The sequence below is a fragment of the Artemia franciscana genome, chromosome 14, assembly GCF_032884065.1.
Source record: "Artemia franciscana chromosome 14, ASM3288406v1, whole genome shotgun sequence".
Taxonomy (NCBI): Eukaryota; Metazoa; Arthropoda; class Branchiopoda; order Anostraca; family Artemiidae; genus Artemia; species Artemia franciscana.
In genome coordinates, this window is record NC_088876.1 from 21,483,814 (window position 1) to 21,502,980 (window position 19,167).

Sequence of the window (19,167 nt, forward strand, 5' to 3'; positions counted from 1 at the left end):
TCGTAATTTTTAGAACATTTGTCATTTTTAAGAGCTCAAAAAGTGCTTAAATTTGAATTTATGGTAGAAGCAATTAGATATTATATTTGCAAAGAACATAAAAACAGGCATCAATGGTAGGCTATATTCACTTTATTGGTAAGCCAGTTATATAAACTGCTATAATATTACCAAAAATAATGCTAAATTTTCTCAGTGCTAAAATTATTTAGCCTATAATAATGTTAGGTTAGGTCAAAAAGTGCTTAAATTTGAATTTGCAATAGAAGCAGTTATCATCTTTGTAAAGAGCATAAAATAGGCCATCAAGTGGTATATTCACTTTATTGGTAAGTCGATAACATGAACTGTCATAAATTTACCAAGTAGCCTAGGCTGTTAAGTTCATCTTGTCTCTATGTGAGTTATGGAATAGGTTTTAAGTTAATATAGCCTATGACAGAAATGAATGCTAAGGCTGGATTCAGGATAAAATTTAAATTCTAAGGACATCCCTAAACTATTTCTTAGTTATCTCAACAATCCGCGAAACAAAGTAAAAATAGGTAAAGCCTAAGCTACCTAAAAAAACCTGAAGTGGTGTGCTCACCTCATCCCTACTTCCCTTATGAAGTCTCATATATACTCCAGCTTTTTCACCTACTTTATATGACAGTAAGAAGCTCGTCACAAACAGAACTTTGTCAAATTTATCCTCTTCAATTCAACAGTCCTCTGTTTTGTTTTGTTTTTTTTTTTTTTGTCTCTTCTCTTTCATCTACTTGAGACAGTGTTACGAACACTTCAAAACCAAATGTACCACAAATTGCACGAAAAATGCACCAAAGACAAAATAGTACCATATCCAAAATCTTCCGTGACGTACAGTACTATCTATGAAAATGTTGGATAAGACATTTTCATTACCCTTTTTTTCTCAATTCATTTGTTTTTCTTCCTCTTCTAATGCAGTACATTAATCCAGATAGTACTTTAAGAAATTATTTGGAGAAATATATCACTACTGTAACAGTTTACAACAGGCCAACAAAAGTAGTTTTTTTTTGTCCATTTTCAACCGTTAATAGCACCACCCTGATATTGGTCCCAAATCTCGATTTTAATACAAAAAAGGGGCTAAAATCAAGTTTTAACCTTGTACTTTTACAAGATATTGCCCATGCGCAGTTGCTAGGATCTGTTTTTCCATTTAATACTTTGTATACAACTCCCCCTTTTCCCTTTTATGCAGATCTCAATGGACGGGAGGATCGCTCCTGCAGCCATCCCCTAATATACGCAACCGCCTACACTTATTACAGGAAAAATATTCTTTTTAAATTGGGACTGATTAAAGAAGTGACTTTTGAGGTTATGGTCTGGTCTAAAGCGCATTGGAAATTTAAATTTTGAAACAATATTTTTATCCAAAATGCCTTTAAAGGATTCTTTTATCACTTTGTATGGTCTAGTTGGATATATCCCCACAAACGATACAATAGAGACCATGCCTCTCACTATTTTTCAAATCACATTAAACATGTATATAACGGCATCTTTTATTTTAAAAAATAGAACTTGTTTTCTTGTTTTATGAGGTTTCGACTAATTTATACTACAAAAACTATACATAAAAATGACCAAAAGTATGACATTGAATACCACTATCTGAGTTAGAAGCCATGGGGGTGCTAGCAGTTGCTGATTTTCTGTACCCATTTGCATTAGTTCACCAGTTTGTGTGTGTCACCATGCTCATGGGGGTTTTCAGTCTCTGGTAACGACTCGTTCAGCACCCAAAACAGCATCAAGAGTAGTAAAACTGAGTTTATTTCAATTTTGTTTAAATTAACAGTTGAAAAAGCCCTCTTGGCACAAGCAGAAGAATGTGGTAGGATAAATATTTTTATTAGGAATTCAGCCAAGAATGGGAAACTTTTGACTTGAGGAACATCAAATCGTTCTAGTACTTTAAAACAGAACTAAACTGGATCAGAATCTATACATTTCTCGAGAATCAGCGCAAATTGGCAGTTTTTCCATTCTTTAGCAATGTTTTTCACACCATTCTCCTTTGCCAAATTTTAAGACTAGACAAGTAGTGGGACAATACTTAAGCTTGGGTGGTCAGGCACAGCTATCTTTGGGTTCAGTTTTTAGCCGACGGGTATTTGAACCAAGACAGGTATCAGTCCAAGTTTTTAGCCGACGGGTATTTGAACCGAATTTTTTTCCCAATTTCGTCACAAATTGCAAAAAAAGAACACGGACAATGAGAAACCATAGGAAAAACGGATTTATCATCCTTCAGAACAGCACACAAAATTCCATGTAATTCTAACTAATAGAAATAAATTAATAATTGAAACTAGCAATCAAACAAATAACAAAATTGGTAAGAAATAGAATCGCTTAGTCTCTTGTAAACATAGTGTTTAAATAATAAATTATAGAATCATAAGTTCCATAACACTCTGTTGAATAATAAAGGTTAAAATACAACTGCCGAACAATGGACAGTGTGCAAGTTTAAAAAACAGGCAAGTTAAAACACTAACATATTTGTTTATGCTCTAATCCTATGTAATAAAAAAATTATTTTCTACACTAGAAACATCAGGGAACAAATTCATTCTGTTGAGTAATATGAAGGCCATTCTTGCATGTTAAACATGGATTCAAGATGCCATTGTGAATATAGACGTAAGTTTGAACTTTACCCCCTCCCCCAAATGTGTAAAAATATACCCTGAATTGGTATATAGCGGTGGGGTGAAGTGAATTTGCACCAAGAGAGACAATTTTATTCGAAAAGACCGTTAGAAAAGGCATCAAGCGGTATATTCACTATTGATAGGTCAGTAATATGAACTGATCAATATTCACCCATTTATCATTGTCATTTTCAATTGATTCCAATATGTTTTGCCCTGGATCCATTTCTGAAAGCGTCATTCACGGAACTCAACTGCTTTTCAAGAGAGCAAGAAGTGTCTAAACTACAACTTTAGGCTACCCCATATTTTCCTAATGTACCCTTTTATGTAATTTTGATAATAAGGGTCCCATCCAAAGTAAATTCTTGGACCCGTTGCTGGTAAAATGAACTTCGTCAGTTTGAGAATAGACTTTAAAAAGGTTTGTTTCGGTTGTCACTTCTCCATTGCCTTACTGCATGTTGCATACTCACTTTTCCATTTCCAAGAAGAATGGTTTTTCTCAACAACTTTTTAATTTTTTCTATAAGATTCGATGTTGAATCTACCACGTTTTCATTTCTTATTCTTACTTAGATCCACTTCTTCGTAAGTGATTGAAAATACCATTAAGATGCTGGGGGACGGCCCAGGCAGAGATAACAGAGATATATCGACTAGCTGACCTATCTTTTGCAATTAAATAATTTAAGTTGAATTTTTATTTCGCTTAACATTTTTTCTATCATCATTTCATAAAAGAGTGTAAACAGTAAATTTGTGGGGCACCTTATGGCCCAGGGGCAAATAAGGTTTTGGTGGAAAGGGTGGTCGTGTGAACTTTAGAGGAGGCTCATTTGATTGGAAATGTACAGTCTGGTTCTAGAACTAGACATTTCTAGTTGGAAATGTATAGTTGGAAATTTATAGTTCCTTTTTTCCCGAAACTCATTTAGTTGAAATTATGAAACAGACATTTTTTTTTACAAATAATCCAAAAATTATATAAGAATATCTTTTGTGTAGAAACAATCCCCTAGAGCCCATGGGCAAAGGATGTAAGTAATTCCCTGAGGCATATAAGATTTTATGGAACAGGTGGTCGTGTAGGCTTTGGATCGAAAGGAGCTCATTTGATTCGAAGTTGGAAGCATTAGTGGTCTTTTTAAGAGTCAAAAGTGAATGGACAATCAGCCCCCTAAACCTATTGCTTCCCAAAAACATCCGATCAAACTTTTAAGAGAACTATTTGGTTCCGCATTGTTGAAAGGTCCAGTAATTATGTCTTTGGGGATGTCAACCTTCCCTCAGTCCTCAGGACAAGGGCTGTAAGTTAGGAAATTCATTCATTGTATACACATAGTATATTTTATTGAGAAAGGTATATAAGTTTGAACTTCACTTTTCAATTAGAAAAAGGCATTCAGATGAACCTTTTAGAAACTTTTGGGGAGAGTGCTAAACTAAATCAAAACGCGTTATGTGTATATGGGTTGTCGAAAGTGTGTAACATAGGAATAACTGATTAATTTAGTTTGGAAAATTCAGGAATTGATAAGGGAGATGATCAAAAAGGCAATATTTGCGTGTTACGAATTTTACTACTGCTATCTCCATTACAACTACCACAATACTTCATTTACAGTATTGATGGCGAAATTTGAGCTTAATCAAGAGACGCTATGTGCAAGCACATTGTCAAAATAGCGTATCTCAAGAACTGATTTGGGTATTAAGTTGAAACTTTCAGAGAATGCTTAAAGGGGTAGATCATCTCACCAAAAGACGATTTCTGCCAACTACTGCTAAGACTACTGTTACTGCTATATTTACCACTACTACCGCAACCACTACTACTCCTATTGTAACTACTTATAAGGCTAAGAGCAATGAGATGAAAATTTCAAGAAGTATATGCATATGCAGGTTATCAAAAGGACATATCAGCAACATCACAGCAAAGGCTAATTGTATTAAGTTGAAACTTTCAATTTAATATTCTACTGACCTTCAATACTTCAATAGTATTACCAATAACACCAATCCTATTACTGTGACTATTATTACAACTAAAATTTCTAATGAGTTTTTGAGTTTCCTCATTCATTTCCTTATTAATCTCAGCTTGTTTATTGAAGTAACCTTTACTTTATTCGTCCCTTCGTTACGATTTCCAGCAGTTGAAGTCTCTTTATATTTAAATAAAAAAATTCAGTTCAGTAATATCTTTATTTATCATAGTATTAAGTTGATATCGTAAATCTGAAATAATTTCATTCTTTTTTTATTTCATTTTCTAGCCCTTTTTTAACTCTGGAATAATATTAAATCTGTAAAGTTTGTTATAAATTTTGACGTTTTGTATTATGCTCTAACTCAGTCAAATTATCTTCTAGTAATATTTTATTATTAAGCTGATTTTTTATTTATTGAATAGTTCATCTTTTCTACCAACAGCTTTTATATCAAACAGTTTCGCTGCTGCGCGTAATTCATGAATTTTGTAACGCGATATTTTATTTTTATTTCGAAGAATTTGGATTTTTGTTGTGAACAGCTTTTAATCACTTCTGTAATCTCAGCCATCTATTAGGCCATGCTTTTATTGAACAAAATTTTCCAGATTTCAAAATAGTCAAAGCTGGGGAATTTTGTTTGTTTCCTTTTTAAGTGATATTCATAAATGGAAATTAATTTACAAAGTAATATTTATTGTAAGCGATGTAAAAAGGTTACCGCTTCAATTACAGGAACAAAAAGAAATAATGTACCTATGATTGAAGGTATTTGTGCGCTATGTGGTTGCAAGAAAAATTGTTTTAAAAAAATGAAGTAATGACAAAATTTGTGGGCAGAGAAAAAAGCTGGGTATAAGCAAATCAAAGATAAACTTTTGAAAGACAAGGTTTTAGAATTTTATTTTTCTAATTTTTCGGGGATGGACTATTTACATAGTAAATTTATAGAAAATTACTATGTTGTTTCAGAAGCTAAAATAAAAGGTATATTGCAAAAACCAAATATTTACTCTTTAAACCACCTCTCTTATCACACATTTGAAAGAAGATGCGTTTATATACATGGTACTGATGAACAGTGGAAAGCCGATTCATTTTATGTGCAACAGCATCAAAAGGAAATAATAATTTTTGTTACATTTTTACAGTGATTGATTGTTTTATTAAACGTGTTTGATGTATCCCTTTAAAAAACAAAATGGGTAAGGCGATTATTAATGCTTTTACGGATTTATTTAAAAATAGAAAACCTAGAAAGTTAAAAACAGACAAAGGGAAAGAATTTTTATGAAAAACATTTTAATTATTTTTAAAAAGTCATGAAATTCATTGGTTTTCATCTGAAAGTGAAATGAAAGCTCAAATAATGGAGCAATTTAATAAACCTATGAAAACAAAACTATGAAAATATTTTACGCACAACAGCACTAAACGTTGAATAGATGTATTACCATTATTTGTTGACAATTATAATAATTCATATCATAGATAAATCAAAATGAAATCAATAGAAGATAGTAAAAAAAATGAAACCAAGGTGTATAAAAATATGTTTCCAGACATAGAACCTCAAACAATGAAATATAAATTTAATGTTGGTGATTTGGTTAGAATTGATTAGAAAAAGAGTGTTTTTGATAGAGGCTCTTCAAAATTATACAGAGAAGATATTTCAAATTGCTACAGTTAAATAGACAACTCTTATTATGTATGAGTCATCCAATAAATCGGATGAGTTAATTATTGGTGCTTTTTATGAAAAAGAATTGTCAAAAATTATTGTATAATAATACTTTTTCTTAAATACAATTCTATCTATATAAATGGATATTTGGGAATTAAAAAAGTTGTTAACAAATATAGTTAAGAACAGGAAAATACTCAAACAAAAGGTTAGACAGAATGCGTTAATACAAGAATGATTTCATGAATATGCTGAAGAGTTAAGTATTGAAAAAGTTATCGAAAAATACAGTTGTTCCAAAATTAAAAGAAAACGACGATAGTTTGAAAATGAGATTTGTAAAATTAGATTAAAGTGAAGAAACGCTTTACCAGCATCATCATCACAACTTGAATGTATTGAACCATTGCCAGCACCACGACAACTTCAAGGTACTGAACCATTAGAAATATCAAAAATGAAAACTCCTGTTAAATCACCGAAAGTATTAGATCCTTACTTGAATCTTGACACTAAACTGCTGAAACAGTTAAATGAAGACAATAAAAAGAATTATCCTAAATAACCAACTTCTTTTGAAGTGTCTAATTATTACCTAGAACATTCTGAATTCCATCAAGATGGCATAAAGAAATCGGGTGAATTGAATAAAAAATATGGCTAGAAAAAAAGGACATGGAATACCTGAGTATGTTAAAATAGCTGATTTTATAAAAATTTATAGGTACAGATTGTTAAAGGTTGCTGAAATCCATAAAATGGACATAAACATACCACAAGTAGGAACTGGATTGTTTTTAAAAACAAATGACACGATTGAACGATTATACAGTGTAATATGCAGCAGAGATGCTGGAAATACATCAGATGAAATTAGACAGGAGGCTTTAAGTTTGTTTGATTCCTTATTAAAAAATAAAATATTAAAAAAAATGAATATAATACAATTTGTCAAAGTTAGCTTAAAATTTAATTAAAAATAATTTGTTCAAATCAAAAGACAATTTGTTCTTAAAGAAATATGTTCTTAATATGACTATGAAATTACCTTAACGGAATGTACTTGATGATATTCATGACATATTTTTAGTGATAAATTTAGAAACAATACATTTAAGTTTAGAAGAAAAATATTTAAGAAAGATATTAAGTTTAGAAGATACCCAATGATATGTATAAAGACGAGTGTTTAAATTTTTTCTGAGACATTACTTTAATACTTCTAGAAAAAATGCCCAATAACTGTTTAATCTAATCCCTCAACAATGAGATTTGTTATTTTCTCGAAAAATAATTATGAATTTAAATTTAATAATGATTTAAGTATTATTTTAGGTTTTGAAAATTATGTTGTATTGTCAGATAAAATTAATTAGGGAGCGAAAGCTCCAAATATTGCTAGAAGTGTGGATAAAATCCAATTCCATTGCTGATAAGTCAATAGTTCAATCGTTAATGGGGTTAGATCTGATTTAATATGGACATTTGTACTTAATACCTAACCAGGGTCCTTGATCGTAGAAATTCCTAAAGAAAGACAATATCTCATAATAAATAAAAAAGAGTGTATTTTTCTTTGAAAATGTCAATTACATATTACATAGGTTAAACTTATCAATATGGATGGTGATAATGTTGGTTAACTTTTAGATTTTCAGCAAGCTTAGTAAAATTAAATACAATTTAATGGTTATAAAATTAGTTTTAATTCATTCTTTCTTTCTCTTATAAATGATTGTGTAAAAATTTTAATACATTTTTTAATATGATAAATGTTGATTAAAGGTAAAGGTAAAGGATACGGCATTGACTTTACAGTCCGTACCGGCGGTGCTGATCTCCGTTTCTTGGCCCTTCAGCCAGGAAGTGCAATGGGGGGTTGGGGGCCAGCCATCCTGTGCTTTCGCACACCCTTCCTGTTTACCTTCCCCAGATTTCTCCAGGTACCCATTTAGAGCTGGGTCGACTCTGGCTAAGCTTACAGAGTCACGCCACTGACCCCCGTCCCAAACTGAAGAATTGGGTACACTGGGATTCGAACCCGCGTCCTCTCAGACAAAGGATCCCGAATCCAGCGCACCAAAATAAATGTTGGTGTGCACCAGTAAATGTTGATTAATAAAAAACAATTGCAATATACAAGACAATACGGTACTGGTATTGGTAGTTTCATTAAAAATATAGCTAACTCGGAATTATTCAAGACTTCCCTGAAAAATATAAAAGATGGAGCTTTATCAGTGTCTACTAAAATAATTAAACTTATGCTAGAGCTAGTAAAAAATAGAGGTATTAAATATGGGAACGAATTCATCGAAGTAAATAGAAAAGAATTAGATAACGTATTTAAAAAAAAATTATGAAAGAAGCTATGGGAAATAATAAAAGATACATAGATCGAAGAAGTCAGGATGTCTTAAATGCTTTGATTACAGGCAAGGGGTTAAAAAATTTTAAATGAAATATTTTTTGATAAATTTCTTCTCTATATAAGTGTAGGTTAATGAAGTTGTTGCTCCTTATTGACAAATATTTGAAAAGCCTATTGCTGATGATTAATCAGCAAAATTTACAGAAATTAGAGAAACAAATGTTAATGTTTCAGAATTATCTAATTTTAACTTTATAAAAAGATTTAGAATCTTGGATCCTTCCTGGTGATAGCTAACTTCGCACAAAAATACAAATAACACGAGATGATGGGTCGAATATGAGTACTGTAGATATGGCTCATTTAACAAATAATCGGTCTAATTTGTTGAGAAATGCAGATATTTCATTAATGGTAAAGCATTTGAATCTATTAATTATGTTGGTATATCAACAACTATTAAAATCTATTAGCATTTTCTGATGATTATTCAAGATGCGCAGCCAGGAATATGTTGTGGCATGAAGAAAAACACGAACAATTGGTTCATTTAAACAAGAAAGTGAGTTTGTAAGTAATTCTAAAGCTGCCGCAAAAGAAGTTGCAAATCCAACAATTAAAACAAGAAAAATGATGAATTTAATAGTGATCTATTAAAAAAATATAATAAAACAAAAGAAAGTTAGGTTGTAAGCATGTACTTACCATTATCAAGATTATTTCGATTTTGTCAAGATATTAATCGTGTATTTAGAGGTGCTATACACCAAATTGCGTTGAAAAGGAATAGTAACAATAATATTATCATAAAAAAGTGTTCTAAAAATTTTAAAGCAGATATAATGTATTTATCTGGGATTCTACCCACACTAAATCCTAGTTTATTTATTAGAAATGAGTTAGAAGGTAAATTAGTTAAAAAAAAAGTTGCTTTAAATTAAGATGGGAAGCGTGTAATACTTATAAAAGTGATAATATAAATGACTAAGAATTGACATGGAGAGTAATTTCTAAAAGATATAATACAAATAAAATAGTTATATTATTACAGAGAACAAAAAAGAGGATAGTGCTTCACAAAATAATAAGGCATCTGATCCTATGAATATGAATAGAATTGAAGTGAGAGTGAATGGATATAAATATCCACAAGAAGATTAAAAATGTGATTTTAGTAAGAATAATGAGCATTATTCTGATGCTTATCAAGGATTTTTACATTTAGGATACAAACATCAAACGTTAAGTATAATGACTTTAAAATAGTATATCCATTTTTATGGCACTTGGTGTTTACACATAAAGCGATCGCAATTTCTGTCGGTCTTTCGGTCCCGGTTTTCCTAGTTCGGGCACTTCCAGATAAGCTAAGATGATGAAAATTGACAGGCATATTAGGTACCAGACCAGATTAAATTCGAAATAGTCCCTTCCCTGATCGGACCATCTGGGAGGCAGTGGAGGGACGGTTAATTCGGAAAAATTCAAAAAAATTATGCATTTTTGACTTATAAACGGGTGATGGTATATTAATGAAATTTAATATTTTAAGGATCTCGTGCCTTAGACCTTTTATTTAAATCCTGAACAGATTCGGTGACATTGAGGGGCGTTGGAGGGGGAACCGGAAATCTTGGAAAACGCTTAGAGTGGAGGGATCGGGATGAAACTTGTTAGGAAGAATAGGCACAAGTTCTAGATACGTGGTTGAAATAACCTGACCGGATCTGCTCTCCTTAGAGGAGTTGGGAGGGGGGGAGGTTCAGTGCTTTGGCGAGATCGTTGCTTCTGAATGTGTGAAAAAGATGAACATTGGCAGCTGTGTTAGGGACCTGCAGAAATTGATTTAATAACAGTCATTTACGCGACTTGACCATCTGTGTGGGGGCTGGCCGGACTGGATCCACTCTCTTTGGGGATTTGGGGGAGGGGGTCCAGTGCTTTGGTGAGTTCGGAGCTTCTAGACATGCTAGGACAATGAAAATCGGTAAACTTGTCAGGGACCTGCAAAAATTGACTTGAAAACGGTTGTTTTTGCCGATTCAACAATCTGGAGGGGGGCTGAAGGAAGAGGAAAAATAAGAAAAAATGAGGTATTTTTAACTTACGAATGGGTGATCGGATCTTAATGAATTTTTATATTTAGAAGGACCTCCTGTCTCAGAGCTCTTATTTTAAATCCCTAACGACTTTAAGCCTCTGATTTTCTTTTTATTTCAATCTATTTATTCTCGGAATTTTGCTAGAGCTCATGCCATATGAACTCTTGGCTCTTCCGACCTCGTCACAAGTGCCATATGAGTTCTTAGCTTTTGTTTTGTTTTGATGTTTCAAAACGCGAACCTAATATCTATGCATCTGGATAAAGTGTTGACATAGAAATTAAACTTTTGATAGATAATTGGCCTGATAATCCATGCAATATTTACAGCGTTTTATTTTCAGAAAAAGAAAAACAAATACGGATGTCATTGACCATAAATTACATATTAATCTTTAATTTATTTCTGATTCAAAAATATGAAAAACATATGACACAAGTCTAAATACTGCTCCAAGTCTATAAAGTTTAGCACATAAATAAAACCCTCCTTACTTTCCGCACTTATTCTCCAAAACTTTAAGAATAGAAACCATCTTTTCTGAAAATGCTAAGGCTATGCACACCATCTAACCAAATAACACGTCGTTACTCAAAGGTTCGATTTCAACAGCCGAAAATTCTTTTCAAATGAGTACTTGCGAAACGGGCTTCTGCAATATAGCTCTATTAAACAAGTCTCTGAAACCTGTTTCTGACTCGATTTTGGCTTTCTTCCCAGATATCTTTCCCCAGTGGAAGATATCTTGGAAGAAATCCAAAAGCTATTAAATCGAATAAAATTATTTCTGGCTCAGAATTTTTTTTTTTTATAAAATCCTCGCCTAATAAATGGAGGAACTGTTAAGCGAAATGAAAATGGAAAATAAATAGAATCGAACCATTATATTAGAATCGAACCTCGAATCTTGGAATTGAATATGAAATTAAAACAATGAAATGGGTAGAAACTAAATATGGAGATAAACTCGTTATTACTATTAATTTTAAAGGTGAAACGGTTGCCCTTTTTGTAGCCAAACGATTTGGTTCTACAGCTGCTGATATTGATAATAAATTTAAAAAAAACTAGATAAAATTATGATATTAAAGGCTATTGAAAGATAAATAAAGATAATAAAAATTATGCAGATATTGTCATTAACATGTATATCAAACTATCATTTAAACATTAAAATATACCTGCAGTGTAAAATTTTTGAAGGAAATTGTTAAAATGTTGCAGATTTTTATTTTAAATGGTGCAAAGTCGATTAAAAAGAGGTTAAATTTAAAATTGATTTGATGAGTCCAAAATCGGCAATTATTATAATACTCAGGTCTTTGCTTTTCTTTGAAAAACTTGTTTCGTGGAAAAATTTTTTAATAGAAAATATTAAAAAAAAATCGGATTTGAAAGAAAGATTAACATAGACTTGAAAGAAAAATATAAGTATTATATCGAACGAATAAAAAGACATGGATCAGCAGAAGGAGGTGCAGTTTGGTGAACAAATCATTGATAAAATCTTGATATTCTTATTAATGGATCGTAAAACATATTCTTTATTGAAAGGGGTGGGAAATTGCTTTGAAATTGTTGCCCTATCATTGACGTACATTCCTGAGCCTAGAATGTCGGCTACAAAAATTATCATTTGTCGTATCCCGTAAAAGAGCGGGTGAATCGGCTGGAGTTGCCCTTGCGATCACTAAAGGAGCTAAGAAATCCTTCTTAGATTGTGAGCCTGATAGTGACCGCATCTTGCGAGCACGATTTGTTACCAATGTAGCAAGGATAACCATCATTGCGTTGTATGCCCCTACTATTGAAGTGAATGAATCAGAAAAGATTCTTTCTATTAGCTTGTGAACAATGTTGCTCATATTGTCCACTGACACAAGATTCTGGCGATATGTGGACACTTTAAAGCGAATTTTTTGGAACTGTTTCACCCCTTTCAGGAAAGAAATGGCATTAAGAAGTAAGATTCTCTGCCAAATAATATTACATATTACTATTAGACAAGTAGATTTTGTACTAAAACAGGAACAGCAGGGTTTTTGACCAAATCGATCGTGTTGCGACCTTATCCATACCCTTCAGGAACAGCTTGAAGATTCAACTGAATGAAAAATGAAACAATGAAGATGAAAAAATAATGACAAATGTAAACCATCTTTTTTTTCATAGACTTTCTGGAAGCTTTTGATTCAGTTCGTCGTAGAGCAAAGTGGAACATTTTTTGGTGTTATAGAATCCCATAACAACGGTTTTATAGAAACAGTTATAAAGATGATCAAAGCCATGTACAAAGGGTAGTTCTGTGCAGTACAGACTGAAAAAGGACAGACAGAATTGTTTACTGTTGAATATGATGTCTGGCAATAATGCCTTTTATCTCCAATTTTATTAGGCAGAATCATACACTTCGTTTTAAGATTTGTTTGCTTCTCTGGCGGGGCAGAGTTAAACCCTCTTAGACAAATTTTGACTGCAACTTTGTCAATGACGTAGCTTTTGTCAATCATTTCACAGAAGATATGCAACAGAAAATTGAGGAGCTACCTTCAAAGGTCTCCCTAACAGGCTAGTATATCAATGTGAGGAAGACCAAAGCAATCTAAAACGGAATTATCGCTTCACTAGCTGCATGTCTAAAACTTAGGGAAATAGAAATCGAAGAAGTCAGGAAATTCAAGGATCTAGGCATTACACTAGCTCAAAATGTCAGTTACGATAGAGAGATCATCCTCCGAATTCGAAATGCAAGTGCAGAATTTACTCAATTACATAGGGTTTTGAGATCTAAAAAGTACTCTCTGATGTTGAAACTGCACCTATTCAACAGTAATGTAATCTCCAAATTGACATATGAATGCGAATCCTAGAACCTGCCTAGAGTAGTAGAGAAAAATTTGCTCGGATTTGAGAATAAGCTTCATGCCTTCTGCCTTGCCTTGAGAATAAGGCCTAGAGAATAAGACCGAAACCATCGAAGCTTATTGCCTTCATTTTTACCATAGCGGATGAATTAATAGGAGGGGGCTAAGCTTCCCCTCGATATTCCCTCTCCCTCCACCAATACTTTGAAAAATGCTTTTGTCGGGGGCATTTTCATTGAAAAACGCCTTTTTTGATATTTTCATTGAAAAACACCCTTTTTCGTATTTTTAGTGGTAAATTGAAAAAAAAAAACGGTGAATGTTCATCACCTTCCCCCTTGAAATTGAAAAAGACATCTTGCCCCCCTTTAAATCCTCGTGAATGGTGCCACTGTCCCATAGTCATAGCTTAGTTGAAGCCCAAAAAAACAGTGTTGAATTGATTACAGAAAAAACAGTGCCATAAAATTTAGAATTACTAGACAAAACTGTTTTTATCCAATGAAGATTTCTATAAGACTATAGCATAGTCATTTTCATTAGTCCTTCCTTCTAGAAACAATCCAGCCGGTGATTAATTAATAGGTTGAGATCAGGAGTGTAATTTGCTATGGGGCAGGGGAGGCAACAGCTACTCCAAACTTTGGCCCCCCCGGATCTCAGTTTGCCCCTCCCAAGCTGAAATTCAGTTTATATCAAAATTTTGTCAAAATTTTGACCTGAATAATTCAAGCATCAACAGTTACATATCAGTTCTTTTAGTACATATTTACCTTTATTGTACTTTTATAGTACTAAATAGTAACTTTATGGTACCGAATGGCTTATTTTTAGTTTTTACTGTCATGTTCACTTGATTTCGGAAAATTGGTTTTGACGAAATTACTTTTACCCAATGATTTTGACGAAATTACGCCACTGGTTGGGATATTCGACTATTCTACCAAAATCCTTGTTGTTTTTAGTTACGGCAACGGTTTTTTGCAAATTAAAAAGATTGAGCACTCACTGTAAAAGAGTAAAACAATACAAGAAGAAAAAAACAATGTTAGGTTTAGCAAGTTCAATCCGTCTTTAATCCTAGTCGGCTTAGCCCCCATCCCACCCATCTTCGAAATTGCATGTTTCAAAACAAATTAATACTTGTATTCTGTTTTGCTTGTTTGTTTTTTTCCGCGAAAGAACAGAAAATTGCACAAATGACGTTTGTAAAATATGCGTCTTCAAACAAGTCCTGCTATTAAGTCGCGTGCTGGGAAATTCACCAATAGCATCCGCCTTTTTGTTTCCGTACATCCTTGTCTCTTGCTGGAACCAGGTATCCTATACCTTAAAATTTAGTTACTGCTAACGAACCAAACAAGTTGTATTGGATAAGTTAAACAGTTCGATTGTGAGACTAATATCAACTTAAAATGGAATTATGGTCAAGATAGTATAAGTCAGTGAAAATGAAGTAAGAACGAATTGTTTGGTTTTGCAATGATTTTAAACTTTGGTTCTTCATAGGCACATGCAGACGAATTAATTTCTCAGTAGGGCCTAATGTGTGAAAAATTCAGATGACTTAGGCCTAGTTGAAAATAAAGGAGTAATCTTTTGTTAAAATTCCTTACATTATCTAGGCCATTTATCTGAATGCTGTCTGGCCACTTCACATTGTAGTGGTAGTCGTAGAAAATGAGGAGGGTGGCTCATTTGATTGAAAATGGGAAGTTCTAGTCTCTTTTCTAAGCGTAGAAATGATCAAAGAGCAAACAACCTTTTTCCTGTGCTCTTTTTTGCCACCCGGCCCCCTAACCCCCTAAAAAGTCTAGTCAAATTTTTACACAACTTCTCAAAATAAACGGGAAGTTCAACAAATATTTCATTGAAATGACCCCCAAGCCCATGGGGCAAGGGCCATAAATTCTGCAAATTGATAACTTATCGTTCATAGATAGGTTTTGCAGTGCAAAAGGTGTGCAAGTTTAATACCGTCCAGTGGCTCTCGCTAGCACAAAAATTAAACAAGATGGTAACAAAAGAGAACAAGGTAAGTTTAGCACACCCCCCCCCTCAGAAGCTGCGCCCAGGGGCAGCCACCAATGATGCCACCAGTCTAAGTGAAGGAATGGGGTAATTTTTTCTTGTTCTTATTCCGCTTTGTTGCTCTTGACAGTAGCCGATCAATTGTTTGGCCTTGGACTGCCATATTATGACATTCTTAGATATTTATGATTTGGGTGATTTAATGAAATATTCATTTGAATAGCGTGTTTATTTAGCTTCGCTTTGTTCGTCAGTTCCACTTACTAAAGATGTTCCCCGTGGTTATTCTATGGATCTTCACCAGGTTTTTCGTTGTATTTGCTATATGTTGGGCTGCCATGTAAGGGTATGACTTGATTTCAGTACTTTGTTGTTTTGGTGTTGAAAAAGAGAGCAATCCTCTACTTCACCTAATTTACCATGTAGCCTACTATTAAAATTGTCTAGTCATTTACCATTTTTTTATTTTTTTTATAACATAGTTTATTATTCGACCATGACAGGTTTTACTTAGGAATTTCTTAGCGTTTTTTCCAGAGTGATGTTTTATGAGTTTCCGCAGGCATTTTTCTTTGGGAAAAAGGTATGAAAATTATCCTTTTTTAAAATAGTGCCATATATCCAAGGACGTATCCAGGGGTAGTGGGTTTGAACCCCATCCCCCGAAATGCTTGTCTGGCTCGTAAAAACGTAATATAAATTAATATTAAATAAAATTGATGCGTTTGTTAAAGCTTTTTTTGGTAGACCCCCCCCTGAAAATATCCTGGATACAGCCTTACATGTGTCATACGTGCCATATATACCGTCTATCAAAATATCATACGAATTCAGTACTATTTCTATATTTTTGATCATAATAGAGGGCGGGGGCAAAGTCCGCCGGTAAAGGTCTTTTTTCCTTTTCTTCATGTATTTACATTTTGGATCACGATAGTTAACTTCTCTTTTTGTATTCCTTATCCTTCTGTGAAGTACACGAAGGCGTGTCTGCACAAATTTCCGGGAATCAAAGGCTTTAAGAGCGTTCTTTTTTTCTAGAAAACTGTTTTCAAACGTTACAAATGTGGCTTTTTTTAACACTGGGAGGAAAATGACCCACATCCCTCTGAGAGCGTTCATGAGCATTAGTTTTTACGCATCTCGACTATTGGCTTTTCGAATGGGAAATATATGTAATTATGTACTTCCGTTTGGAAGTTTTCTTAAGCCCTTCCATGACGTTCTGACACAAATCAGTACATAAAGAAAAACATTCAAATGTGTACCTATTTCAAGTCGTCAATCATGAAACTGACGTTTTAAGAGTTCCGTGAAATAGAACTTTAACGTGATATGCAACAGCGACAAAACTACTAATTAAAATTGCGCTCGACTCTTTCTTTGAGAACTACGGCAGCTTTTTGAACCTCCAACCAACAAATTAACTGTGACAAAATATTTCACGGTTTTTGAAACTCAAATCAACAGCCACAGTTTTGAAATTTGCTGAGATGTTAGCATCAGAACGCTAAGTTTATATCCAAAGACGTCAGGCTCATTAGCAAATCTTCTGTCATAGTCAACGCAGCAGTATTAAATTAGCAAAGAACGCTGTTCCTCCAATGCATTTTTTTTTTCCAGCCTTATCATATAGAACGGATGACTGTAGACAGTTTAAGCCGCAAAAAAAAATATAATAGCCTTTTTAAGCACTAAAATCGAACAGAAGGTGGTCATCCTCCATTTCAAAAGTTGTTTTCAACCCGGGCAATACCATGGCGCTAGATCGAAATTCGTAACACGATACTCCGGGACTATCATGGTCTGTGTATTTCCAAGAGCTAGAGTCTCGAAGTATGCAAATTACCTGAGATTATCCAGAAAACTGTGAAGAGGTTTGGGTCTACATAACGGGAAGACTGTGTCAGCAGCGCCAACTTCGGAGAAGAGTATTTGGCCCATAGATTGTTTTCTCCTCCCCCTTGATTTGGGAAAGACGACTCTTTTACCATTCTATTGAAAAGTTTTTTTTTCATTTTGGAATTTTCATCGAAAAAATTGAAAAAGCAACGAAATTTCCCGCTCCCCTGGGGTTTGAAAACATCCATTCCCCCTCTATTTTGGGAATTGATGCTACTGAACCCTGTGCTCTGATACCACTCCCCTCCCCACAGAAATTACCAAAATGGATAAGGTGCTACCACACTTCTTAAAACCCACGAAAAGGCAAGAGTGTCATTTGTTCTTTACTTCAAAACTAAATACATTGCTTAATTTGTTAGTTCTGTTTATCTAATTTATTTCCCTGCAAATTTTGAAAGAATAGATTTGGAAAGGCCAAAATTAAGACGACAACGAGTACATTTTCATGTAGTAAAAACTAATTTAGCCGTTACAATTGTTTTTCATATCACAACTTTTTTCTTCTGAAGACTTGACTGGTATTTTTTCGTTTTTTTTTTAAAATCTCTTTCCAGTTTCGTTCTCCAGGTGGGGGGAGGGAATATATGTCCCCTAGGTTTTGAAAAGTATCTTTTTTTGGTATTTTCTTAAAATGAAAACCCGCAAAATTCCGCCCTAGATGTAGAATGCCCCTCCCTCATAAATCTCTCGAGAAGACAGTGCAATCCTAATCTTATTTGTGGTAATTTCTTTCTTCTTCCTTCATTTTATAATTTATCGTATCAATTCATAGATTGCCTCGAATTATAAATCTGTTTTTCTAACTTTTATTAAGCTGGCAATATTATAGAATATTTGTCAGAAAAGGATTGAGGAATAAAATATTTACAAAAAATACAACTGTCTTAAAACATTAAGACGAAAACGATTGTAATTTACACCCATAAATTCTATCCCTGTAAATGGAGAGATATTCTGTATTTTTAAGAAAAAAAAATGTTCGAGATGCACTGTTTTTCAGTAAAACGCCAATGATACTCTGACCATCTGAGGGTTTATATGTGGGCGGCAACACCGCCCTTATGTCTGATAAGTTTGATGTTTTCAATAAGTTGATTTATGCTCGTTTTATGAAGTTTCGGAATTGCTTTTTACTTTTTTGAAAATTTTTTGGTGAAAATTACACCATCAGATTCAGCGTATCAGAGAACCCTACTGTAGAAGTTGCAAGCTCCTATCTACAAAAATGTGGAATTTTATATTTTTTGCCAGAAGGCAGATCACGGATGCGTGTTTATTTGTTTGTTTGTTTTTTTTTCCCCAGGGGTGATCGTATCGACCCAGTTGTCCTAGAATGTTGCGAGAGGGCTCATTCTAACGGAAATGAAAAGTTCTAGTGCCCTTTTTAAGTGACCAAAAAAATTGGAGGGCACCTAGGCCCCCTCCCACGCTAATTATTTTCCCAAAGTCAACGGATCAAAATTCTGAGATAGCAATTTTATTCAGCATAGTCGAAAAACCTTATAACTATGTCTTTG

At 33.5% G+C, this 19,167-nt stretch overlaps 2 protein-coding genes and 1 long non-coding RNA gene across 9 annotated transcripts in view; 2 read left to right on the forward strand and 1 right to left on the reverse strand.

Annotated features, from left to right (window-relative positions):
* The window catches only part of LOC136035448 (uncharacterized), a 61,837-nt gene extending 61,078 nt beyond the window's left edge, over nt 1-759 (reverse strand). For 3 of the 7 annotated variants that reach the window (XM_065717254.1, XM_065717260.1, XM_065717255.1), the window contains exon 1: nt 590-751. In XM_065717254.1, the coding sequence (XP_065573326.1) occupies nt 590-594 (5 nt within the window). In that variant the 5' untranslated portion in view covers nt 595-751. Of the gene's footprint in view, nt 1-589 lie in introns of all 7 variants that reach the window. The other 4 variants (XM_065717261.1, XM_065717257.1, XM_065717256.1 and 1 more) reach the window with 2 other exon arrangements.
* LOC136035449 (uncharacterized) overlaps nt 1-19,167 on the forward strand; it is a 91,718-nt gene that overhangs the window by 29,550 nt on the left and 43,001 nt on the right. The gene's annotated exons all lie outside the window — the stretch shown is intronic.
* Nucleotides 15,039-19,167, forward strand: part of LOC136035446 (leucine-rich repeats and immunoglobulin-like domains protein 2) — a 42,175-nt gene continuing 38,046 nt past the window's right edge. Inside the window, exon 1 of the mRNA XM_065717253.1 lies at nt 15,039-15,170. Coding sequence (XP_065573325.1) covers nt 15,166-15,170 — 5 coding nt within the window. The 5' untranslated portion in view covers nt 15,039-15,165. The remainder of the gene's footprint in view (nt 15,171-19,167) is intronic.